This window comes from Narcine bancroftii, chromosome 2 (genome assembly GCF_036971445.1).
Source record: "Narcine bancroftii isolate sNarBan1 chromosome 2, sNarBan1.hap1, whole genome shotgun sequence".
NCBI lineage: Eukaryota > Metazoa > Chordata > Chondrichthyes > Torpediniformes > Narcinidae > Narcine > Narcine bancroftii.
This window is the reverse complement of record NC_091470.1, coordinates 301,881,601-301,907,884: the sequence shown is the minus strand read 5'-3', so window position 1 is coordinate 301,907,884 and position 26,284 is coordinate 301,881,601. Positions and strand designations below refer to the sequence as shown.

The 26,284-nt window shown below is 38.9% G+C and overlaps 1 protein-coding gene across 14 annotated transcripts in view; it reads right to left on the bottom strand.

The window, feature by feature from the left end:
• The window catches only part of pcmtd1 (protein-L-isoaspartate (D-aspartate) O-methyltransferase domain containing 1), a 54,422-nt gene that overhangs the window by 18,905 nt on the left and 9,233 nt on the right, over window positions 1-26,284 (bottom strand). For 8 of the 14 annotated variants that reach the window (XM_069921521.1, XM_069921508.1, XM_069921514.1 and 5 more), the window contains exons 2-3: window positions 16,498-16,969; window positions 1,398-1,500 (exon numbers count right to left, since the gene is read on the bottom strand). In XM_069921521.1, coding sequence (XP_069777622.1) covers window positions 1,398-1,500; window positions 16,498-16,804 — 410 coding nt within the window. In that variant the 5' untranslated portion in view covers window positions 16,805-16,969. Of the gene's footprint in view, window positions 1-1,397; window positions 1,501-16,497; window positions 16,970-17,631; window positions 17,793-18,824; window positions 19,083-19,105; window positions 19,213-19,254; window positions 19,822-21,874; window positions 22,103-26,284 lie in introns of those variants that run through there. The other 6 variants (XM_069921517.1, XM_069921511.1, XM_069921509.1 and 3 more) reach the window with 6 other exon arrangements.

Genomic DNA, 26,284 nt, shown 5'->3' with positions numbered 1-26,284 from the left:
GACCAATCCCTGTAGCTCTCCACCAGTTATTGAACTAGTGAATATACAGTAACTCAATTATCCTGGTTCTTTGAAAACCAATCCCAATCGGATAACCATCATTCCACCAGTGCTTTCTTCTAGTTTATCTTAATTTTGTATGCACTAGATCATGGAATTGAAGGCAATCCAAGATTACTACCTGCAAAATCTTGCTTTTTAATTTTTTCCCCCCACATGCTACATCACTGGTACTAATATAGATTACAGGTTCACCCTTCCAACTTCAGGATGCTCAGCGACCAGTTACATCCTTGACCCTGGCACCTGGAAAACAATATACAGTCCCTGTGACCACAGAAACACCCATCTATCTCTCTATGATTGAATCACATTTTGCCCTCCCTCCCCTGCAGCTGAGATATCCATAGTGCTATACTTGTGGCTCTGACTGCAGTCTCTCAAGGCACCATGACTTTCCAACATTAAAAAATGGCAAATGCATCTTGTGAGGGAGATATACTCAGCACATTCTACAACCCCTCTCCCACTGCAAGTCTGCTTGGCAGACACCCTTTCCCAATTTGACTGCACACTACCTGTGGTGGGATTGCCCTGTTAACATGCCACTCGCAACATTCTCAGCCTTGTAGATGTGCCATGGATGCCAGCCACGGTTCGAGCTCCAAAACACGGAGTTCCTGGAGATATTACTGACACATGCAGTTGTTTCGGTTACTGAAAGCATCCCTAATTTCCCCACTTATATGGACATCCTACTTAGCCAAAATGCTCTGCCATTCCTTATTTTCAACAACTTTCATGAATTAGAGAGATCAGACTCAATCAGCTTGTCTTCTAATATTAGCAACCTATGAAATTGATGTCACATTTTTAAACTGCTATTAGGCTGGTCTGTGTTTAAGCTCTTGTGGCCACTGTGACAACATTTGAAGGATAAAGATGATAATGGTCATTAAATGATTTAAGTCAATTTATGAAATTGCTGTAATTCTTCCCTCTATCAATTCAAATTTATGAATTAAACTTTTGAGTCACAATGGTAGTGTCTGAATAGCATGTTCAGTGCTATCACTGTTACTCTAGTTCATCTGAAGGCTTTATTGTGGTTTCAAGTCTTTATTTCAGGACAAAATTCATATGGCACAGGATAATTGTATTTGATAGGTCTAAGCGAGTCAATAAGCCGATTTAATTCCATAACATAACGCTTCTTCAATATTTCTTAAAATGTAATCAACATTTCTACGAATACCAAATTAAGTGAAAAACGATCTGCTGAAAATCTACACAGGGGCTGCATGTAAATCCAAGATTTGGAAAAATAAGATAGAAATTCAAATTTTAAGCCTTGAGAAGAAGCTATTGAAAGCAAGTACAATGCACACTATACTTACTTATCAAAGCTGTCACTTTTTTTAATAAAATTATCCAACTTTTCCCTGGCATAATCTACCACATCTGCATGAATCTCAACTCCATGGTTAATCCCAAAAGGACCTAAAAAGCAAAAGAATTACAAATAACCACCTTAGTACAAGAAATATTCTGTTTTTACAGCTTTATAATGGATGTGAAAGGGTAAATAATCTTAGATTATCACTGCAATCAGATTATAATTCTCTAAAGGAATTTCACTTTATTATTAAACACCTTTTCAGAAATTCATCCAGACTCATTTACAAGAATGCTTGTAAACAAATTCAATGTGTTACATAGATTTCCACTTCCAATAGGTTACTCAGTTTTCCCAGCTTCTCTCATACTGCTTTCCAAGCATATCCAAGGTACAAGTGAAGTTGGTGCCATAGTCTTCTGACATCCCAATTATTTGGTACCCAGATGCTACAGCAAGCTGAAGTTCAATTTTAATCTATTTCCTCCAATCTCAGCATATTTGGAAACTTTATTCAAGAGCTAATGATTGACAGTCTTCTTAATCCTTATTTCTGTCATTGGCAAGCAAATTTAGGATACAATACACCACTCATTCACCACCTACCACCTCCCTCCCCGTCCCCCCCGTCCCCACCACCACCACCACCTTCTGAATTTCCACTCTGAAAACCTCACTGAAACATTAATATTTTACTGGAATATCAATTCACAGGAATATTTTTATTTTAATAAATTGCAGATTATGTTTAAGAGAACATGGAATTATCATGCAGTAATTATCAGGATAAACTAAAAAAATGACACAAGTGGAATTAATGATCATCTGGAAATTAATATTTTAATAGGATTCAGGAAATGTAATTAGAAGAGTTTTTGATGCTGAGCCAGAATTGAAATTGAAATACATTTTAATTTAAAAAAAACAAAATCATAGAAGCTTATAGACCAAGAATTTGGCCCTGTCAGTCCACCTTGTTCATATCATTCATATGTCTTTTTTTTTCCCCATACATCCAACACCCTCAGTGAAAAATGTACCTTGCAGATCTCCTGTCTTACATTAAGACTGTTTCTTCTAGTTCTAGGCTCCCCTGATCTGGCTAATAGGTTAGGACTATCTATATTATGGCCCTCAGCTTAAAAATCATGAAGGTTACCCTTAAGCCTCCTAAATTCCAGTGAGAATAATCTCAGACTATCCACTTTCTTGGTATAAGAGCAGCAATCCATTCCAGGCAACTTCCTGGTGATTCTCTTCTGCACTCAGGATGTTGCCAGGGCTTCAAGCCTCATTAAAGGGAGAGGCAGGGGGTCTTTATTCCCTAGAGCATGGAGGATGAGGGTGACCTTATAGAGATATGTAGAAGTTGTGAAGGGCATGAATAAATTGAATACTCACATCCTGGTTATAGAACTAGAAGGAATAGGTGTAAGAGGAGAAAGAGGAGATCTAAGAGAGACCTGAGAGGCAACATTTTACTCAGAGGCTCTCTGGTACAAACTGCCAAAGGGGTGTAGAACTGGATACAATTACAATATTCAAAAGACAATTGGACAGAAACATTGTCAGGAACAGTTGTGGGCCAAATGCAGGCATTGGAACTAACCCAGAATGCCAATGGTAAGGGTCAACACGTTCCATGCCATTTGCCTCGACTCCATGACTCTTTATTGCTATCACATCATTGCTGGTCTGTGAGGAACAGAACTGGACACAATACTAAGTACTGTCTAACCAATGTTTTGTACAACTGCAATAGGATTCCAAATTATTCCACTCATTGCATTGGCCTATGAAGTCAAGCATTCTAAATACTTTTTCTATACTCTATTCACTTAGTGAGCTATGAATTTGTTCCCCAAGGTCTTGTTGTACATTAATCCTCTCAAAGTCCCAGGCATTTCCTCTACATGTCCTAATAGAATTTAAACCCTTTACCCCAAAGTACATTACTTCATATCTGGATTAAATTTCATTTGCTACTGGTTTGCTCAACTATTCAGCTGATTTAAGTTCTGCTGTGGCAAAGAACATTGTCAACATTATATGACTTCACCTGTATTCGTATCATCTGTAAATTTACTCATCGCATATACTCTCACACAAGTCATTTATATATGACAAAAAAAAACCAAAGGTCCAGCACTATTCCATGCATTTGTTACAAATTTCCAGTCAGAGGAATATTTATCTGTCATTACCCTCTGCCTTCAACTTAAGGTCCAGTATGGACCAGTCGACATCATAAACCTAACAAAATCCATGTAAATTAGATCTTCTGTCTTTATTTTTTTTTAAGTTAGCTCCTCAAAGAGCAGATTTGTAAGACATAATTCCCCACTCAACCTTACTGACTCCTCCTATTCTTTCCCTGCCTTTAAGTGAAAATAAACTGGGTCCCTCAATCTTCACCAACAACTTCCATATTATTGATGTATGGTTCTCCAGCTTGTAATTTCCAAGCTCATCACTACTGTCATTTTTCAACAAGGGTACAACATTAGCGGTCTTATATTTATGTATGCAATAAAAATCTTTAAGGATATCAGTTGCTAAGGGAGTTTGCTGCCTTTGTCATGACATTGGGAAAGTATTTAAAAAGTATTTCTACAAATATTTTTAAATGATTAGAGTACCTCCACTCAGTAGAAGCAGAACAAATGCATTTCCACATTCTTGAGATATTTATAGGAGATTTTACATTCAATTTTATCAAAAATCAAATCTTCCTCAATTGGTGGACAGACTACTTGCATAAAAACAAGCTACAATGCCAGCAACGTTCTTAGTGTACAAAAAGCCCATCAGAAAGTCCAAGAGTCATCTCAAGTTGCTTACCTAACAATTAAACCCATCCTTACCTTTCAATCAAGCATGAGCTAACCAAAAAAAAGGGTAACTTCCAAACATAAATCCCAGAGAAATACATTTGGCATTCAAACATTTAAATGCTATTAAAATACTATTGTATTTTTAAAATATGGTGAAAGCAAACAGAACATTATAAATTAGTAAGTATATTAAAATTACAGTCAAATTTTTAAAAAAATTCAACAACCCAAAATTTGCCTCTGCTTTGCAGACTGGCACAGGTTCGTTCAACAGGCACATTTCCCATGTAAATTCTAGAAAATCGCAAGATATTATTACAAGTCAAAGTTACCGTCATTCTGGCTGTGCTATCAGTTGTGTAGAAAATTCAGTGTCCTGAATTTATGTGAAATACGAAAGTCTGCAGATGGTGTGATTGTAGTAAAATCCTTGAAGAAGGGGTCAGGCCCAAAATGTTGGCTTTATACATCTTTGCCTCCTAAAGACACTCCAACACTTGCCGAGTTGCTCCAGCATTTCTGCGTTAATACTTGTCCTGAATTTATGGACCATCACAAAGCTAAATATGCAAAACTGTCAGACTTTTGCTGAAATTTAAAACATTTCACAGTGGGTGTTGATCAGCTTCAAAAGTAACCCAAGGAAGGGATTCTTGCAATAAATACTAAGCAGAAAAGTAAAACAAAAGAAATACTGCATATGGATTTAAAGATGTATTAAATATCCCATTTTTAATGTATATATTTCATTGCCACAGTCATAACGCCTTTGGAGGCTCAGTCACAATATAAGCTCGGCATTTCTTAATCAGTAAATAATGGACTAGATCAAAATGCAAGTCAAAGTAATCGTTAGATAAAAATTAAAATATATTCTGCCATATGAAGGCAGCTTAAAATATCTTACAAATCTAAATGGGGATTTTTACTTTTCCCCAGTGATATGCAAAATAATAACAGATGAATTTAACATTATTGACTTCTAAAAAGAGCAAAAAAATCTCAAAAATATTGGAGGAACTCAGCAGGACACACATCTATACCCAATATTTTGGGCCTGTGCCCTTCTACCTCAAAGAAGGGGTCAGGCCCAAAACATTGGTTATATATCTTTACCTCCTATGGATGGTGCTCGACCTGTTGAGTTTCTCCAACAGTTTTTGTGTTTTTACTGCAATCACAGTGTCTGCTGATCTTTGCGTTTTATTCCAAAGACGGCATTTTTCATCCACAAACCACATCAGGGATGCTCAGTGTTGCATGCAATCTCCCATCTTATAATAGGGCTGAACCATAACTTTATTTAAATTAGAGGCAATTAGGGTCAAGCACAATATGATTAGCATTTTAATATTTTAATACTACCTTCAATACTGATATGGTGAGTGAATGTATTGTACAACTTTTATCTCAAGTAGTATTTGTACATGTTTAAATTGAGATCTGGTGATTGATTAGGTAATTATAATTTGTAAAGTCTCTGATAATGAACATGCATATTTAAGAATACTAAAAATTTAAATTCACCATTATAAAACTCAGGGATTATTCAGGGAAGCCACTCAGAAAAGCCAAAATACCCAATTCCTGGCAGCCACAATTTGATAATGTACAAGTTAGTTAACTACAATATTCAGAAAAGAGACATCTGCACACAGATCTAACTTGATCTAGTTATTAGAAAGATCTTGGGAAGACAGTTGTACACTTTTAAAATGGAAGATGATATCCATTAGATATCACACGTCATCCTGCAATTGTTCATTTGCTAGCTCACTTCAACTCTTTAAATGTTTATAAAACACTCTTCAATAAATATCTCTAGATCTCATGATTGAAAATTTACAGACACTGGTCAACATAAAAATTCAATAGTACATTCACTCAAAATGCTAGCATTGAAGGTAGAATAAAGATTAAAATGCTAATCATATCGTGCTTGCATTTTTTTCTATGTTTCTCTAGATTATTTTGCTTCTTAATTTTTTTTTTTTAAATCAACATCGAAGCCAGATTTTGGTTTTTCTGAAGCCAAAGAATTATTTTCACATGTAAATAATTCATATTTCAAGTTTCTTTATCATCAGTACAACCTGATGAAACTGTGTTCTCTGGTCTATGATGCAAAAACTGTGCAATCTTTCTTTCTTTGGCTTGGCTTCGCGGACGAAGATTTATGGAGGGGGTAAAAAGTCCACGTCAGCTGCAGGCTCGTTTGTGGCTGACAAGTCCGATGCGGGACAGGCAGACACGGTTGCAGCGGTTGCAGGGGAAAATTGGTTGGTTGGGGTTGGGTGTTGGGTTTTTCCTCCTTTGCCTTTTGTCAGTGAGGTGGGCTCTGCGGTCTTCTTCAAAGGAGGTTGCCGCCCGCCAAACTGTGAGGCGCCAAGATGCACGGTTTGAGGCGTTATCAGCCCACTGGCAGTGGTCAATGTGGCAGGCACCAAGAGATTTCTTTAGGCAGTCCTTGTACCTTTTCTTTGGTGCACCTCTGTCACGGTGGCCAGTGGAGAGCTCGCCATATAACACGATCTTGGGAAGGCGATGGTCCTCCATTCTGGAGACGTGACCCATCCAGCGCAGCTGGATCTTCAGCAGCGTGGACTCGATGCTGTCGACCTCTGCCATCTCGAGTACTTCGACGTTAGGGATGTAAGCTCTCCAATGGATGTTGAGGATGGAGCGGAGACAACGCTGGTGGAAGCGTTCTAGGAGCCGTAGGTGGTGCCGGTAGAGGACCCATGATTCGGAGCCGAACAGGAGTGTGGGTATGACAACGGCTCTGTATACGCATATCTTTGTGAGGTTTTTCAGTTGGTTGTTTTTCCAGACTCTTTTGTGTAGTCTTCCAAAGGCGCTATTTGCCTTGGCGAGTCTGTTGTCTATCTCATTGTCGATCCTTGCATCTGATGAAATGGTGCAGCCGAGATAGGTAAACTGGTTGACCGTTTTGAGTTTTGTGTGCCCGATGGAGATGTGGGGGGGCTGGTAGTCATGGTGGGGAGCTGGCTGATGGAGGACCTCAGTTTTCTTCAGGCTGACTTCCAGGCCAAACATTTTGGCAGTTTCCGCAAAGCAGGACGTCAAGCGCTGAAGAGCTGGCTCTGAATGGGCAACTAAAGCGGCATCATCTGCAAAGAGTAGTTCACGGACAAGTTTCTCTTGTGTCTTGGTGTGAGCTTGCAGGCGCCTCAGATTGAAGAGACTGCCATCCGTGCGGTACCGGATGTAAACAGAGTCTTCATTGTTGGGGTCTTTCATGGCTTGGTTCAGCATCATGCTGAAGAAGATTGAAAAGAGGGTTGGTGCGAGAACACAGCCTTGCTTCACGCCATTGTTAATGCTGACATAATATACATACAAACTTTGCATATAGAGATACACAGAACTTCTATACATGTCTTGTATAGGTTAAAAATAAACATTATACATAAATGTAGAGCCACAAGGAGATGTTTTAGCAATTCAGCAGGTCTCACAGCCTGGTGAATCAGGCTCTAATACTTCTGTATCTCTTTCACAGAGAGTCGCAGAAAGATGATGTATATGGGGTAGGAGGAATCCTCACAGATTTTACAAGCTCTCTTTAAACAACGATCCCACTTCATCACGTTGATGGGGGATGGGAGGAAATGAGAGACCCAAGTAATCCACTCTGCTTTTTTTAATGGCTTTGTGAATTGACCTCCGTTCCGATACTTTACAGCAATCATACCACACTGTGATGCTACCAGGATGGTGGTGGCTACCTTGAAACCTGCAGGGACAATGGACTGCAGCAGTGACATGTGGAAGATCTCCACAAGGTCCTCCGTAGGTTGGTCAGTACGGTCCTTCAGTCCCCGGCCTTGTATATTTTCTGATCCTGCTGCATTGTGTGGGTTCACCCTGGATAGGATTCTCTGAAATTTATAGTTCTTTCCTGACAATTCTTGCTAGAACCAGATCGAGCTGTACAGAGTACTATTCTTTTCTTCCCCCACCCCAGAAAGGTCCCAATTGACAGGAACTTATTTAGTATTCTTGAATGCAATAGAGAACAATTATTCAAAGTTGTTATTCTCCTCAATTTTAATCAATTGTAGGGCACTTCATGAGGCAATGAGCCATTATGTATTGAAGTAAATCATAATGTACATTAATTTAGTCAACTACCAATCAAAGGGTTCCGAATAGCTGCACAGTTAACCGGGGAGAGAATTTTACCTATGAGTTTCTTTATAAATGTTTTACCCTAATGTTTCAAATGATGTTAAATTTTGTCCTGTGAGGCACTTGGAATTGTCCGTAATGTTAAGGCATTCTGGTGGTTTTTGATTTCTAGCAGGCAATTCTATGTCTTTGTCAAAAAATACTCGTGACATATTTCAAAGGTTTAAGGATTAATGGATGGGTATGACAAAAAAATGTTTTTCTTCAGTTTGAAAGTCAAGAACTATAGGAATAAGTCACAAGATAAAGACTTGACCATTTAGCAGGAAGATGAAGTGAGTTATTTTACAAAGAATCCTCTAACTCAACAATATTGTGGCTACTTGGATTGCTGATGGCAGAGATCCTTAGATTACTGTATACAAAAGAACTCAGTGGAAGTCGAGACTAAAGAGAAATAAAAAGTGGATGAGGCAAGCAATCAGCCATGAACTTAATGAATGACAAAGCAGACTTAAGAGTTTTCTTTCTAGTGTACCACAAGATTCTACTGCTTATGTTACATTCCTAAATCTTGAGATAGAATTAGTACTATTTTTTTGCAATCACCAGATCATTCACTTCAGAAAAAGAGGAAGAGTGCTGGGAGAAGGAAATAGCTACATCAGTTTTAAGTTTGCAGCAATCGCTGGGTAGAATTTGTAAAAATTGTTCTTTACATATTTCCCAAAAATCAAGGATTACCAAGACAGGAAAATCCAGGTTTTGTTTTACATATTTACATTAAAGTTGCACTTTCATCCCTCAGACATTTGTTTTGTGCCCATAAGATAATTGGTCAGAGTGGTTCCTATTTTCTGAGATGCAGGAGATTGCTGCAAGGCAAATCGTGCAAAAAATATTAATTCTAGAAACTACAAGATCCAGAAGTTAATCCAGAATAAATGCTTACCAAAGTGAGAAATAGGGAAAATTCCAGAAATTAAGGAAATTTGTCTGAAATGCCTAAAACAAGAAGGTGGTGATGCTGGCACAATAACATGCTGATTATAAATGTGGATTCACGCTGCTGAAGATGAACCTGCGCTGGGTAGGTCACATCTCCAGAATGGAGGACCATTGCCTTCCCAAGATCGTGTTATATGGCGAGCTCTCCACTGGCCACCGAGACAGAGGTGCACCAAAGAAGAGGTACAAGGACTGCCTAAAGAAATCTCTTGGTGCCTGCCACATTGACCACCGCCAGTGGGCTGATATTGCCTCAAACCGTGCATCTTGGTGCCTCACAGTTCGGCGGGCAGCAACCTCCTTTGAAGAAGACCGCAGAGCCCACCTCACTGTCAAAAGACAAAGGAGGAAAAACCCAACACCCAACCCAACCAACCAATTTTCCCTTGCAACCGCTGCAACCATGTCCGCCTGTCCTGCATCGGACTTGTCAGCCACAAACGAGCCTGCAGCTGACATGGACTTTACCCCTCCATAAATCTTCGTCCGCGAAGCCAAGCCAAAGAAGAATAAACTGGAAATCACATTCAAATTCACGGTGGCAGCTGGTATTAGTTTTCCACCTGTCAAAAACTGGCCATGGAGCTGTCCAATCATCATAAATTCCAATTGGTTCACGAGGTCTTTGAAAGTAGGAAATCTGTTGTCTTTATCAACTATAACCTCTGGTTCCACATCATTAGCTAAAGGTTCCACTATTGTCATTACATTTACAATTCAACATAAATGAAACCCTTGAACCTTTGTCTACCATAAGACAGACTGAGAGTCGCCACTTTGTCCAGCACCCTAAAGCGCCTGGTGTTCCCCTCCAAGTACTGACCAGTCCTGAGGCCTGCTTAGGCCTCTGAGATCAAACAATCTCAGGTGTATTCAGGCAATTAATACACTGTAATATTGTGCAATCATCTGCACTTTCATGTTAACTTTTAAAAAATCTCTTGATTTAAGTTTTGGTTGAAAGATTCCATAGATCAGAACAGTCTTCAAGGTTTTATTTTAATAATTAAATACAAAGTAAAGCCTAGATTGCACAAGCAAATCGTCTGACAGGATAATAAAATCGACTCCAGCTTCAGATATTTTGCAAATGCCCTGCGGGTTTTGTACAGGTAAAAAACAGCAGCTTTGTACAATTTAATAGTGCCCTAAAAAAAATGCAGTGACAGGTTTCAAATATATTTTCAACAATTAGGGTCTGTATCTTATCAATCATCTTTGCATAGAATCCAAATAATCAGGTGTTGACATCAGAATTCTCTTTTTCCAAGGGATTAAAGAGAACTTGACTGCTTCTGAAGTACAGCAATATCACAAGGTACTTCATAGAATCAAAAAGCCAAGCCAAGTTCAATATTGCAATTGCAGAGAAGGTAGCATGTAATAGATTAAATTACCACATCTTGTGCAGTAAATTTCTACATATTTCAGAAGTGGCGAAAAGTGAGTAGAAGCAGTTTCACAAGTTGTTGAAGTTAAATTACCCTCAGCCAAGTGAAAATGTTAATCTTGTTCTAATACTAGAAATGCAAGATATAAATATGTTTTGGTCATCATCTTCAACACAAATTCTCATATTGAATATTATTATCACTAGAATTGTACATAATAATCTATAGCATGGTCCATCCAAAGAAGAGAAAATTTAAAATGTGCTCATTGGAAGTACACTGATACTTTATTATAGCATGTTAATTTTATCCATCAACTTAATTCCATTCACCAGATTGATTTTTGAGATGACAGAATAAATATGTGGAGAGAAATTGGGCCCAATTAGGCACATATTCGTGAGAGTTTAGAAGATGGAGAGAGAGCCTCAATGTTTTTTTTTTAACCAGGATTGGAGGCAAGATGGATTACTTTGAACATTTCAGAACCAGAAGTCACAAAGATAACGGATAAACCATTTAATATGGAAATGTATTCTCCCAGGGAACAATAAATCCATGGAATTCTCTATCATAGAAAGGAATTGAATCAAAATTATCAAAGTTAATAGTTTTAAAGGGTTATATGGATATGGGGAGAATGCAGGAATGGAAAATTATATTTGGATCTTTACCCATGATAGAGCAGGCTCAAAACAATCAAATAACATACTCCTGCTCCCATTAGATTCTATTGTTCTTCTCCTTAATTTAAACATTTGTTTTTCAAGTAATAGGCAACACCATTTATCTTACCAAAATGTCAAACCTCATTTATCAACAGTGCATAGTAGGGAAGAGTGTACAAAGATGGTTTGGACATATTCAAGGACCTGATAGCAGATATGAATGAATATGCCACAGAGGTTAGTAAGTTTATCAAGAAATGCATGGACTGGTGAGTTCCAACTAAGACTGTTTGGATGTATCCTAACCAGAAGCTATGGATGAACAAAGAGATCTGCAAACTGATGGAAGACCAATTCAGAAATCTACAGAAAGACTAGGTACATTATCAAAGCAAAAAGGCAATTCCAGATCAAACTAGAGTCTCAGACAGACACTCAGCAGCTGTGGCAGATCTTGCAAACCATCACATTCAGAAAGATGAAACAAGGTAGCATCATTCACTGTGATTACTTCTCTTCAAAAGGGAAAGCAATGTATTCTCATGTGACCCCCATAGCTCCCATTATCTGAGTGGCATGAAAAGAATGCTCAGGATAATAAATACTCAAAAACCATCTGGCTCAGGAGGTGCAAGTGGACACAACCTTAAAACACGCATCGACTCAGTGGCTGGAGATTTTGCATACATTTATCTATCTCTCGCTACTAAGGTCTGAGGTCCCCAAAAGGCCCATTATATTGGTGACCAAGAGTAGTGGCCTGTCTCAATGATTTTCATGCTTACATCTACCTTAGTGAAATGCTTCAAGTGCCTATCAACTCCTATCTCAGGAAAGACTTTGTCCCACTTCGATTTGCCTAATGTCACATCAAATTAACAGCAGATGCCATCTTGCTCACTCTCAACTCTGTGTTAAATCTCCTGGACCATAAGAACACCTACATCAGACTGTTCATTAATGACACCTCAGCGTTCAACACCATCATACCAGCAAAGCTTGATTAAACTAAGGGATTTGAGACTCCTCTCTCTAAAACTGGATCCTCTCTTTCCTCATCAGCAGCCTCACCCCTTTCTCACTAATCATCAACACAGGTCGTGTGCTTAGTCCTCTGCTCTGGGGTACCTTTTTTTAAATAAAAAACTCACTCAAAATCAAGTATTCCTTATGCCATCGGTGCTCTGTGCTTGGTAAGGGATTGCTTAACATGGAATGTGAATGGGAAGGTTGAGAACAACCTCAATTGTTACCAAAATATTTTGCTTGAGAAAAATGGTCATTGGCCCATTTCCTTTGGAGTTATGAAACCGTGCACATAAAAAGTCAATGAGATATGATTTAAACAGTGGTTTTCAAACTTTTTCTTTCAACTCCCATTGCCACCTTAAGCAATCCCTTACTAGAGACAAAGCACTTACGGCATAGGGAATACTTAAGGTGGAATACAAGTTATAAGAAGGTTGCCACCCCTTCCACAGACACTCACAACTGAGTATCCAAGTTTGGCTGCAAATTGATTGCTAATTACATCACTGCTACTGGTTGAATAATGAGAAATGATAAAGAATGGAAATTGAGAATCTGGTTAGGTGGTGCCAGAACAACAATCTTGCTACAACATCAACAAGATTTTAAGGAAAGGCTGAAGGAATCACAAACCCATCTACATTGATGGGACGGAGGTGGAGGGGGGTTAGTACCTTCAAGTTCCCGGTGTCCAAAAAACAGAGGGTCTCTCCTGGAAATGGCACATCGAGACAACTGTGAAAAAGGAACATTAGTACCTATACTTTCTTACAAATCTGAGATGATTTGTCTTTTTTTTTATATATATATATATATATATATATATATAATATATATATAATATATATATATGTCTGTGCTGCCCAAGTATACCAATAAACCACAAACCCCATTATGTTTTTTTGGAGTGGGGGGGGGGGGGGAGAGAAACCCCACTCAGTATTGCAAAGAATGTACAATCTTCTCACAGAGAGCACAGGATTTGAATTCTGGTCACAGGCATGAACCACTGCACAAACCATGATGTAAAATGTTAATATCCTAAGCAAACAAATTAAAGTCCACTACATGAGCAGACAAATATCATTTCAAATATTGTTTCTGAGCATTCAAAAAACTATGATACACATTATCAACCTGGACTTTTGTCTATATGAATGTTGCATCTTTTTCTGGTTTTCCATTATCAAAACTCATTGGATAGGATTCAATTTCAAAATACAGTACAACAAATCAACAAGGAATGGAGGTACTGTAGATTTCTAACCGCGCTGCTGTTGACACTTTGAATGTCCCAATGGGAAAAAAATTAAAATGGTAGTATTATTGTTACTCCATCTTAATATATTATGCAATTACAATTTTTAAAAAATATTACAACTCACAAATTCAATTAATAACACAAAACAGTTAGAATTTCGTAAGTAGAATAACACTAAAAATCAGGAAAAAATGTGATTCTTATTCAATGCTCTTTGCTGGAATTAAATTTTATAACAAAATTTCCATGTTTGTTAGAAGTTGTACAAATTACAAATTTATAAATATTAAGGATGATGAAGTTAAAGTAGGCCTCATGAGGCATGGAAAACAGATTACATCCTATTCACTAAGCATTAATTACCAATATAAAACCGTGAATATGCCAAACAGCATCTTCATCTTTATGTGAAACCTGTATAATGGAATTAGATAAGTGTTTGATGCCCAGAAACCCCATTGTTGTGACAGATTGGGAGGAGGATAATAATTTTGCAACTTACCTGAACACCTGGAGGTTTAAGACAATGTTTCCCTGGGAATATCCCCAAGATAATTGGTGTCCAATGTTCCTTCATCCAATGGTCCTTTTGGACCATTGGATGAGGAATGACATCATATGCACATGGTGAATCATGGCTTGAAAAAACCAAATTCATTTCATGATTACAAAGATTTTGCCCATAAATGGACAAAAAAAACATTAAAAATATCAAAATTCTATAATTTTCACAACAATAAATTGAAATCCAAAACAAAAATAACTGAAGATGCTGGAATAAATACATTGCAGGAAACACACCAGTAAGGCAGCATCTGTGGAAAGAGAAACAGTTAAAAGTTTTACCTCCTAAACCGTTCATCAGAACTGGGGGATAAAAGAAGTTATTTTTCAGGGAAGAGTAGGTGCAAAGGGATAGGTAGAACAAAGGGAATGCCTATCATAAGATGGGAATAAATAACAAAATGGTAGTTAGAAAACCACCATGCTTCTTTGTCAATGTTACATGTAACTTATGGAAGAGCTATGGCTCTTGAACCATGGCTTCCCTTCAATCATAGTGGATCATGTTGGACCACATGTTACACATTTCCCAAATACTGCTCTCCTTCTTATCATCCTGGGGAGAACAGGTACAGAGTTTCCTTAATCCTCAGCCACCCTACCAGCCTCTGTTTACAACAGTTCATTCACAATTTCTGCCAGATCCACCAATGTCCGACAACCAAACATGTATCTACTTCCTTTTAGCATTTCTAAGAGTTTCCTTCCTTTGGAACTCCCAAGTCTGCTTTTCTATTCCCACCAACTTGTGACCTTCTCCTCTGCAACTGCAAAAAGTACACATTTTCACCTCAACTTCCCACTATGCAGGAACCAGATATCTCGAGTGGCACCAGAAATTCACTTGCATTTTCCCCACAACTAGAATGCTACAGTCAGTGTGCATTGGTGAAATATACACAGATTGTGAGATCATTTTGCAGACAACCTGCATTCAGCCTCCAGGAATAACCCTCTGATTCTGGTCACCTGATACTTTATTTCCTCATCTCACTCTAATATATCTGCCATGTCCTCCTGCACTGTTATAATGAGGCTCAATGCAATGTTGAGGAATAACATCACATTTGTTTGCTGGGGCATGATGCAAACTTCAAGGTTAAAAATAGAACTCTCTAACTTTAGGTAAGTCACTCTTTCTTTCTAACATTACTAGTCATTTCTGCCTGAGACAATTTTGGCTCAGTTTTCCCTTATTGTCTCTTGCAATCAACACAACACACTAAAAAAAATCATAATGGGATTCCAAATAGCAATTTAAGTCACTTCAGATCATATCAAAATTATTCCTGTTGTTTTACCCATCTACCTATATCTTCTCTGATACTAAATGGTTTTCAGATGGCATGATTAGAGTAGCAGTTAGTGCAATGTTATTATGGTGGCATCGACCCAGATTTGAATCCAATATCGTCTGTCAGGAATTTGTATGTTCTCCCTGTGACTTGCATGGGTTTCCCTGGGTGCTCCAGTTTCCTTCCCCCCCCAAATAAAATGCAAGTTAATTGGGTGGCATGGTTTCAATGGCCTGAATCACCTAATAGCATGTTGAAAATAAATAAAAAATCTCCCTTTCCCAGTTCTGATAGAGTCCAGATTGTAAATTTTAATTGTTTCTCTTCTCTTAAGTTGCTAAACGACCTGAGTGTTTGCAGCATTGAGAGTTTTTCTTTTAATTATAACATGTACAAACTTGGTAATTCCATATTCTATATGGCATACCAGCATGTTCTTGAATTAATTGTTAACAAATTTCAAATCTATATTTCAATTTGCAGCCCTCAATTATGATACACTATTCTATTTCCAGGAATTGTAATATTATTTTTTTAAAATACACCAGCCTGGAATCTCAGTGGGGCGCTTTAGAGGCATGATTGATGGCTGGATAGATGCTAGCTTTCTAAAATACCATGAGAATTCCATCCATCAGCTCCATGTATTGTGAAGTAGCCTATTAAAATGGTAAGAAACCAAAAGCTTAGCAAAGAAAATGCTAATTTCACAATTTTAATGCTCATTAGGATCTTATCAGTCTAATAATAATGAATTCAAATTTTAAAATAGAACACAAAAAATGTAAAATTTAATTATCCAAAATATTAATGTTCACTAAGATCATATTACAGACTTCTAGTAACTTGAATTCAATTTTTAAAATGGAACCTGAAAAATGTAAAATTGAATTAATTACCTAAAATTAAGCCAATCATGGTACTCAAATAGCCCGTTCCACTGCCAAGGTTCAGGAAAGACAATCCTGGTTGAAGTCTGAGCGCTTCCATAACTTCAGAGTAGATACAAGGTGCTGAAAGGTGTATGTTGCCATGCTTCCAAGCCAAATCCTTATAAGCATTGTCCCTATAGCTCTCCAAATAATAATCTGCACGATCGATGGCCCTGAAGGCTTGCTCCACTGTTTCAGTACGAATATACTGGGCCTCTTTTAAGTTGTCAATTAAATCATCATTGTCTTCACCAGCACTGACAGCTCCTCCCATGGTATCTTGTATCAGGAAATCAGAGCAGACCGACGAAACGTTAGAATGCGTTACACTATGAATAATGCATGAGTAGATGGTGGCAACGGAACACCTCTTCACTCGTGTGGATACTGGGGTCTTAGTACAGCTTTGCAGTACAATAACAGTACATTACGAAGAAACCTGCAAAATACAAGTGCAATACATGAAAATAAATACTTCAATTTATAGGTATTTTCTCAGAGAGAAAACCCAAATTCTATCTAAGCACCAATGGATCTCCCATACTATTAAGCAAGACAAACAAGAGATGGCGGGTTGATTATAGGAAAACCTACGTAATTAGAGACAACAAGAAAGCACAAGAGGCTGAAGGAATTGAGATTTTAGGCATGCACGATTGGTAGTATTGAATCTTGCAGCAAAAGAATGTCTGGTGCAGGGAGATATCAAGCAATATTTGTCTTCAGTCGAACCTTTCAGCAAGCGAAAAATGGCAGGTCGGCCAACAGAGCACTGAAGTAGCAGGATCCACTAATCTGAAACTAGTGCATGTGGGATTCAGAGGCAGATTACATCAATGAAGGACAATCCTTGAGATGAAAGGGATAAGGACTAACTGCTCAATTCATAGAAAATAGAACATGAAGATTGTGGACAGCTTGCAACAGTTTCCAGGGTACCAACATAAGGTTAGAGTTTCCTGTCAGAGTAAATAATTATCTCACTTTGTAATGCATTGCTGGAAGAAACTGCATTTCATTGTGTAGAATTTGTTTAATTTATTGCATGGTAACAGAGGCAACAGGGAGTTCAAGAGAGATGATGGGAAAAACAAATCTTACTAAAGCAAACTTTGATGTAGACTAGCAACCCAAGATGTATAAAAACATACATCATCCATCTCATAAATCTTGGCCAGTATTTTCTTCACATAAGGAAAACGCTAACTGTTCAGGCTGGTAACATGGACATGGAAGCATCCATCTTTAAAAATGTATAATTGCTGAAATAACAGTACTTCATTAATTTGTACATAAATGTCATAATTAATATTTTTAACAAAAAAAAATCAGCTCAGTGCACAAACATTTCACACATTTTTCTACACAAGATACAGGTTGTCATAGCAGTTAGCACGACACCTTTACAGGGCCAGCGTTCAAGACCAGGGTTTGAATCCTACACTGCCTGTGAGGAGTTTGAATGTCCTCCCTGTGTCGGCATGGGTTTTGCCCAGGGATTCTGAGTTCCTCCCACCATTTGAAACATACCAACAGGTGTTAGGCAGCAGGGCAAAATAGCCTGTAACCATGCTGTATTTCTAAATAGATAAAAACTGAGGGAAGTCGAAGCAAGTATGGATGATTTTCTTTCTTGCAGGAGATTAGTGCACCAGACAGGATTTTAATGATAATCTAGGAACTTCCTGGTTACTGTTACTAAGACTAGCACTCTAAGCAAAATCCAGATTTATTTAATTCCTTGAATTTAAATTCATAGTTCTCTGCATCTGCTTCCTTACATCTGTCCTAATTTTTTTTTAATGTGGAACTTTAAACTTGATTAGTTTTCAACAGAAAGGAAATTCTTGTACTGCATTCAATAAGATGCAGATGATCATCGTCTTCAGGAGGTTGAGGGGAGGCAGGCAGAATCCATACCTCTGTCCACGTTAATGGTGCAGAAGTCAAAGCAGTAGATAACTTAGTACTTGGGAATAATTAATAAATAAATAATAGCCAAGCATATGGACACGGCAGTCAAGAAAGTACAACAATGCCTCTACTTTCTCAGATGACCCTCTGGTCCCTCAACAACTTCAATGGGTGCACCATCAAATGCATCACTAAGGGATGCATCACAGCATGGAATGGGAGCCGCTCTGCTCAAGATTGGGAAAAGCTCTAGACTGTACTGAATACACCTCTCCCCTCCATTGACTCCCTTAACATTTGCTGCCTGGGAAAGACCAACACACCTCAGACACACTCTATTCTCCCTGTTACATTAGGGAGAAGACTTAATGAAAACACACCGACAGTGAAGACACCTTCTTCCCTGCAGCCAAAGGAGTCCTGAATGAACATCACAACAGTGTTATCGTTAGAACAGAACAGTGTCTTCAGCCATGATATTGTGCCAATCTATATAAACCTACTCAACAATCTAAACCTTCACTACTTCACACACATAATCTTCTATTTTTCTTGCATCCATGTGCCTGTGTTAGAATCTTTTAGAAGTTTCTATTGCACCAGCCACCACTACCACCTGGACAATGAATTCTAAGCACCCACTGATCTCTGTAAAACTTACCCGTGATGTCTTCCCCTGTTCACAAAATATAGGAGAAGCAGGCCCATCGAGTCTGCTCTACCATTCTATCATGAGCTGATCCATCCACCCACTCAGCCCTACTCCTCGCCTTCTCCCCATAACCCTTGATACCCTGACTAATCAAGTACCTGTTAATCTTTGCCTGAAGCACACTCAGTAATCACACTTGCACAGCTGTCTGTGGCAACAACTTCCACAGACTCACGGCCTTTTGGCTAAAGAAATTTTTCCACATCCATTTTAAATGGACTCCCTTTTATCCTGAAGTTGTACACTCATGTCCTAGACTCCTCTACCATGGGAAAGTGCTTGCTGGGTGCCAAATGATTTTTTTTTCCCATTGTGATCCTGTACTCTACACTATTTTGCATAGTGTAGAATGTAACAGACAACCTGTTCTTGTTTGTAGAGGAACATTGTACACTGTACTAGTTATTTTGGGATGAGTAAACACAAATAGTTATGAGTCATTATCCTTCTACGCTCTAAAAATCAACATTTACAGTTACAGGCTGAGAACATTTCAACATAGAACACATTATCTTCATAACTTAGCATCTTTATTGGCTGTTAAGGTACTGTCACTGTGGTATTATATAAAACAGCAACCAATCTGCATTCTGCAAGCTTTCAAGAACAGGAATACATAACAGTAAATAATGTTGTTTGAGGGGCAACCATTGGTCAGAACATTGGAAACTAAGGGCAAGATAATGAAGTTAGAATCCTTAAAAAAGTTAGCTCTGAAGAAGAAGAGAGAAAAAAAAATCACAGAACAATTTGCTGTTAATAATTTTGGTAATAACAAAGAAAGCACAATTGAACATGCTTGCTTGTGAACCCTGCACTACCACTTATAAAGATCCATCTGCATTGCCATTTCAAATATGGTGAAAAACCATGTATTTGCAGTGCTGCTAAAGCAGACAAAACTGGCTTTTTCATGAAATTATCTTCCTCATTTAATGAATTTAGCAAATCACAAACTTCAAGTCAGATATGATACAAGAGTTTGGGCTCATCATTAGATTGGATTGTATGTTTGCTAAACTTCACTGACCCAAATGATTTATTAACAAAATACTAATTGGTAGATTGCCATGACATTAGGTCCACCTTATTTCTTTTATCTTTCAAAAAGACTACATGTTTGATCAGTACACAAGAACAAGTACATAAGAACACTCAACACCTTGCTCTGGACTTTTGCCTGCTTTGGACCTTTATATTTCCAACTGCTGCTGTGACATCAACCATATTGACTTCACTACTCCACTCACTCATTCCAATCACACCTCCTCGGAACGCCTGGCCCTCCACTCTCTCCGCACCAATCCAAATCTCACTATCGAATCTACAGACAAGGATAGCACTGTTGTGGTCTGGCACACTGACCTCTATCTGGCTGAAGCAAGATGACAACTCTCAGACACCTTCTCTTATTTGCCCCTCCAACAGGACCCCTCCAAAACTCAAACCACTGGATCAGGCGCCATCATTGAACTCATCACTTCTGGTCAACTCCTTGGCACAGCCTCCAATCTTAATGTTTCCCAATCCCACACTGCCCGTGTCTACTTCCTACCCAAGATCCACAAACCCAATTGTCCTGGCACACTCATCGTGTCCACGTGCTCCTGCCCCTCCCAATTGGTCTGTTTACCTTGATTGTTTTGTACCCCCGGTCCAGTCCCTCCCCACCTGGATCTGGGACACCACACACCCTCCATCGCTTCAACAACTTCAAATTCCCTGAACTTGATTGCCTCTTGTTTACCATGAATATCCAATCTCTATACACCTCCATTCCCATACTGAAGGCCTGAAATCATTTGCTTCTTTCTGGACAATGGAACCAATCCAACCCCCCCCCCCCCCCCTCCATCACCAGTCTCCTCTAGCTGGCAGAACTGGTCCTCACTCTGAATAACTTCTCCTTTGACTCATCTCATTTTCTCCAGGTTAAAGGGTTAGTCATGGGTACCCACATGGACCAAGCTATTCTTGCCTTTTTGTTGGCTATGTGGATCAATCCATGCTACAAGCCTACACAGGCAAGGCCCCTCAACTCTTTATTACATCGAGAACTACTTTGGCGCTGCCTCATGTACCCATGATGAGCTCGTTGACATTATTCACTTTGCTGCCAACTTCCACTCAAACCTTAAATTCATTTGGTCCATGTCTAGCAACAGTCTCCCTTTCCTTGATTTCTGCCTCCAACTCAGGAAACTCCCTTGTCCACTCCTCCCTCCCAACCAATCGTCCCCTTGGGACCTACCCCAGTGACCACAGGAGATGCTCCATTTGCACCCACAGGTCCTCTTTCACCACCATTTGGGGCCCCAAACAGTCCTTCCAAGTGAAGCAACATTTCATTTGTGAATCTGTAGGGGGTGCATCCAGTGCTCCCGTTGTGGTCTCCCATTGGAGAGACTGGACACAGACTGGGAAATTGCTTTGTTCAGCACCTCAGCTCTGTCAGCCACAATAGCGTGGATCTCCCAGTGGCCACTCATTTCACTTCTCCATCTCATTCCCTTGTTAACATGTCTATCCATGGTCTCGTGCACTCCCATTCTGAGACCACCAGCAAATTGGAGGAAAATCTAATCTTCCAACTGGGCACGCTTCAATTAATATTGACTCCTTTGGCTTTTGCCATCCCCCTCCCCCACCCACTTAATTCTTCTCCCTTATCTGTCTATCCATTCCATTTCCTTTCAATCAAACATGATAAATTCTTACCTCGTTCCTTAACATATCAAATAAACACCTTTTGTTGGTCTGGATTCTTCCCCCAGGCAGCATTGTCTGAATTCTGAGATTTCCTGCTTCTAACTTACTCCTTGAACAAGGGCTCAGGCTGAAAATCTGTGCAATATATCTTTGTCTCTAATAATCACTGAAAAGACCAGTCAAGTTCCTCCAGCATTTCAGTGTATTTTTTTTTTTATAAACACAAGTAAATTGTTCACCCTCTCAGGCCAGTTCTGCTATCCAACATGCTCACAGCTGCTTCATTACCAACTCTTATGTACTTCCCACCAATTAGGGAATCTAGGACATGGGAACATTGTTGAAATATAATACCTGCAGAATTTCCCTTGTTCATAATGTGAGCAACAAAATGTAACACAGCGTACAACTTTAAAAATATCACATTATAATTTCAGCTATGTCAAGCAACACAAACAGACCCATCCACCTATCAAATACCCATCTGTCGAATCTTAATGACCAACATTTTGTCCAAAGTCTTATATGTCTTGACAATCCAAGTGTACTTCTTGGTACTACTCAAATGTGGTGAAAATTTCTGTTTCCACTGGCCTTTCAGACAGTGCATTTTAAAAACCACTGCTTTCTGGGTGAACAAATTCTTACTTGTCCCCCTTCAAATCTCCTACTCTTTCCCTTAAATCTATGATTTCTGATAGAAGAACAAGTTTACTGCTGTTTACCCTATCAATTCCCCTCATACTTTTATAACGTCAATCAAGTCTCATCCCAGACTTCTCCATTCAAAAGAAAACAAACCCAGCACAGCGAAATTTTTCAATCAACTGAGATATTCCATCAGAACCAAAATCCAAGTAAACCTGTGAAACCTCTCCATCATATTACTACAAAATCATTCAACTTCACACAGGTTTAAATGAACCATCATGATTATCGTCTCCCAGATGAATGAGGCAATAATTACTCTCAGTTGACTGAATTGGGTGGGGAAACATCATTCACAAGCAAGACCTGACAAACTACACAGGATCTGAAAATTTTGGGGTCATGCAAAAGGAACACAAAGAAGCCCTGCAGAAGGAACACAAGGAGAGCATCACCTTAGCCACCTCAGATTCCAAGGAACAGCCCAACAGGAAGGAAAGATGACCAAAAAATGAGCAAGTTAATTACAACATTCAGCATATAGTAAAATGAATGAAATAAAGATAGCTCTGAAAAGTCCAAAAAAATACTACTGTACTTTGTTTTTGAGATGGAGAGCCATAAGGAAGAGCCAGGAAAGCAGGGGGAGCCATAACTCCTGTTCCATGGTCTCAACACTCAGCATCCCCTTATCCCCAGTACAAAGAACAGGTTTGTACAGGCTCTTTGGAACTCGATGTTATGCCGACCCATATATTCCTTTAAAAAAAGTACTAAACCCTCCCTACACCATAACCCTCTATTTATGGCCCCTCATCTCCACTCCTCATTATTCTCTTCCCCACCCCATCCCATTATTAACTATTTTTCCCCATTATTCCAAGCATCCAGACATTGCCCATGATTTCTTTTGTGAATTGGGGGAAAATCCAGAGGCATTTTTGGTCAATGACGGTCTCCAATACTGGATTTGCATTGTATCCTAATGTGCTTTAAAGAATTAGAGGCAGACAATCAGAATTTAACAGTATTTTTTTGCAAATGCAATTGCTAGAGTTACATATTAATTTTACATCTGAAATCAAGTAACATCTAATAAGAAACAAAGGAACATGGAAATAGGGAGAGCATGTAAACTTGGTCATAAGACTAGCCAGGCAGAAAACGCAGGAGAAATATCATGGACTACACCTGTTACTGCTTCAATTAAACTTAAGGAATAAACATCTCAAGGAGTGAGCAGGAACTGCACACTAAATTGACAATTCAGTATCAAATCAGATAAAGAATTGGAAAGAGGAAAGCGGGTCGGTCAAAAGGTGTTAAATTTAAACTGTGGACATGATACCTGTGTCCAAATAATTAATATTTGATGTGATCAGGCTCAGTGCCATATTGAAATAATGTTACCAACCAAAGCTAGTATAACCTTAAAAAGCAAACATTTGATTAGAGTTAAATAATCAAGTGTACCAAACAAGATAAAGAAATATAGTAATATTAAAGGCTTACATAAAATGCATGGCATGTGAATATATCAAAGATTAAAAAGCAACATGTGAATATTCCAAAAATAATCTGTAACACGATTGAAACCACTGCAAGAATCAAACTTACTGGCAAAAGAGATGCATTAGGAAGTGATAAATGTGGATTACAGATAATGTGAATATGGATAGAACTATAAATCATTTAAAAATAGCTGAAGTTTTGTATAATTGATATTTTACATCCTTTTCCAAATCTGACATTCAATGTTTCAACTATAGTGTCGAGAATTAATCTTCTTACTCCATTCAACAACTAATGTAGGTTATTTTGTTTTAAAAAAAAAGGTCAATAGTCACAATTTAAAAAGGGTCCCATTTTATTTTTTAGAAAAAATCTACTGCTTCAAACATTCTCCATTTACACCCACTGAAATCCATCTATTCCTGAAGTGTGTGACATTCTGACAAGACAATAACATTTACTGTATTTCTTTCAATTAAAATCATAATTGTACACTTGGAAACAATTTCATCTGTTGTTTGTTAGCGTATTCACCAGTCTACATCTTAAAATCTGTTAATATCTTCCTCAGGGCTTACTTCTTTCCACAATTCTTATTTCTTTTGACCGTAAAGACTCTACTGGCTAACAGAGCAATCCCATTGTCCCATTTCCCCACAATCAATTCTCCCTCATACTCATCAATTATACAAACCACACAAGAACATTTTTTTTTTTTTTAAATAGCCAAATTAACCTACCAGCTTACACACTTGAGAAATCTGTAGAAAGCTCAAATATCACACAAATTCACTGTAAATCAGCATTGAATCCAAGGTTACTGGAGCGAAGAGGTAGCTTCAAATGGAGGAATAAGTAGAAATTATGCTCTAAGCTCAAGTTCATATCACTTCTTTTTTCTTTGGCTTGGCTTCGCGTACGAAGATTTATGGAGGGGTATGTCCACGTCTGCTGCAGGCTCGTTGGTGACTGACAAGTCCGATGCGGGACAGGCAGGTACGGTTGCAAGGGAAAATTGGTTGGTTGGGGTTGGGTTTTTCCTCCTTTGACTTTTGTCAGTGAGGTGGGCTCTGCAATCACTAAAAGCAAACTAAAAACGTTGGCTTTATACTAGCTTTCAGGAAACATCAATCTATGTTTTCCTCAATTCTGTAAAATGACTCATAACCATTATTCTTCTTTCGATGTAAAATTAGTTGAAACATACACATTTCCATAATCTAGTTTATTGTCATCTGATTGTACAAGTACAGTAAAACCTTGTAAGAATGCGGTAGTTGGGGTCCAAGATTTCATACTGCTTTATAGCCAAGTTGCAGAACAGATGCAGGGGTGGTCGGTGCAGGATGTCGGGACAGGGGCAGCGCAGGACCCCGCCCAGACTTCCTACAGCCGCCGCTCCTGCCCTGACGCAGTAGGGAGGGGGGCTGTCAGGCAGGGGGGGGTAATCGGGTGGTGGGGGGTCACTGGCTGATTGTCATCAACCCACCACTTAGCAGTTTTGGGTCCTCAGACACCTGCGCTATCAGCGATTCTGCAGATTAATGTATCGCGTTCTAACGAGGTTTCACTGTACAACCCAATGAAATAGGTTCTCCTGACCTTGGTGCAAAACATGCAGACACAACCAGAAACAACACACAGAAACAAAAAAATACATATGCAGGATAAGTATTTAATCTGTACAAATAAAGAAATAAATAAATAGATTTATTTTGTTTAATGAGTACAAGAGTCTCAGATGGTTAGCGTGAGCAGTTCCTTTTGGTCATTCAGCATTCTCACTGCCCGTGGGAAGAAACTGCTCCTCAGATGGTGCTGGCTCTGATACTCCTGTATCTCTTCCCCAGTGCTGCGCAGGGTGGAAGGGGTCCTCAGTGATTTTGTGTGCCCTCTTCAGACAAGATCTCGGTAGATTATGTCAATGTGGGGAAGGGAGACTGCAGTGATTCTTTCGGCCACTCATGGTCCTGTGGATTGATCTCCGATCCATTTCTCTGCAGCTCTGTGACACTCTCGACTGAGCTCTATACGAGGTTGACATAATGGTGGCTGGGAGCCTTGCCCACTTCAGTCTTCTCAGGAAGCGCAGTCGCTGTTGCACCGACCTGACAAGTAACGATATGTTGAGTGTCCAGATAGATCACTGATAAGTGAACTCCAAGGAACTTGGTGCTCTCCACTCTCTCTACTACAGAGTTATTATTGTGTTGTTCCTGGTCCTCTCGAAGTCCCTGATCATCTCCTTCATCTTGTCCA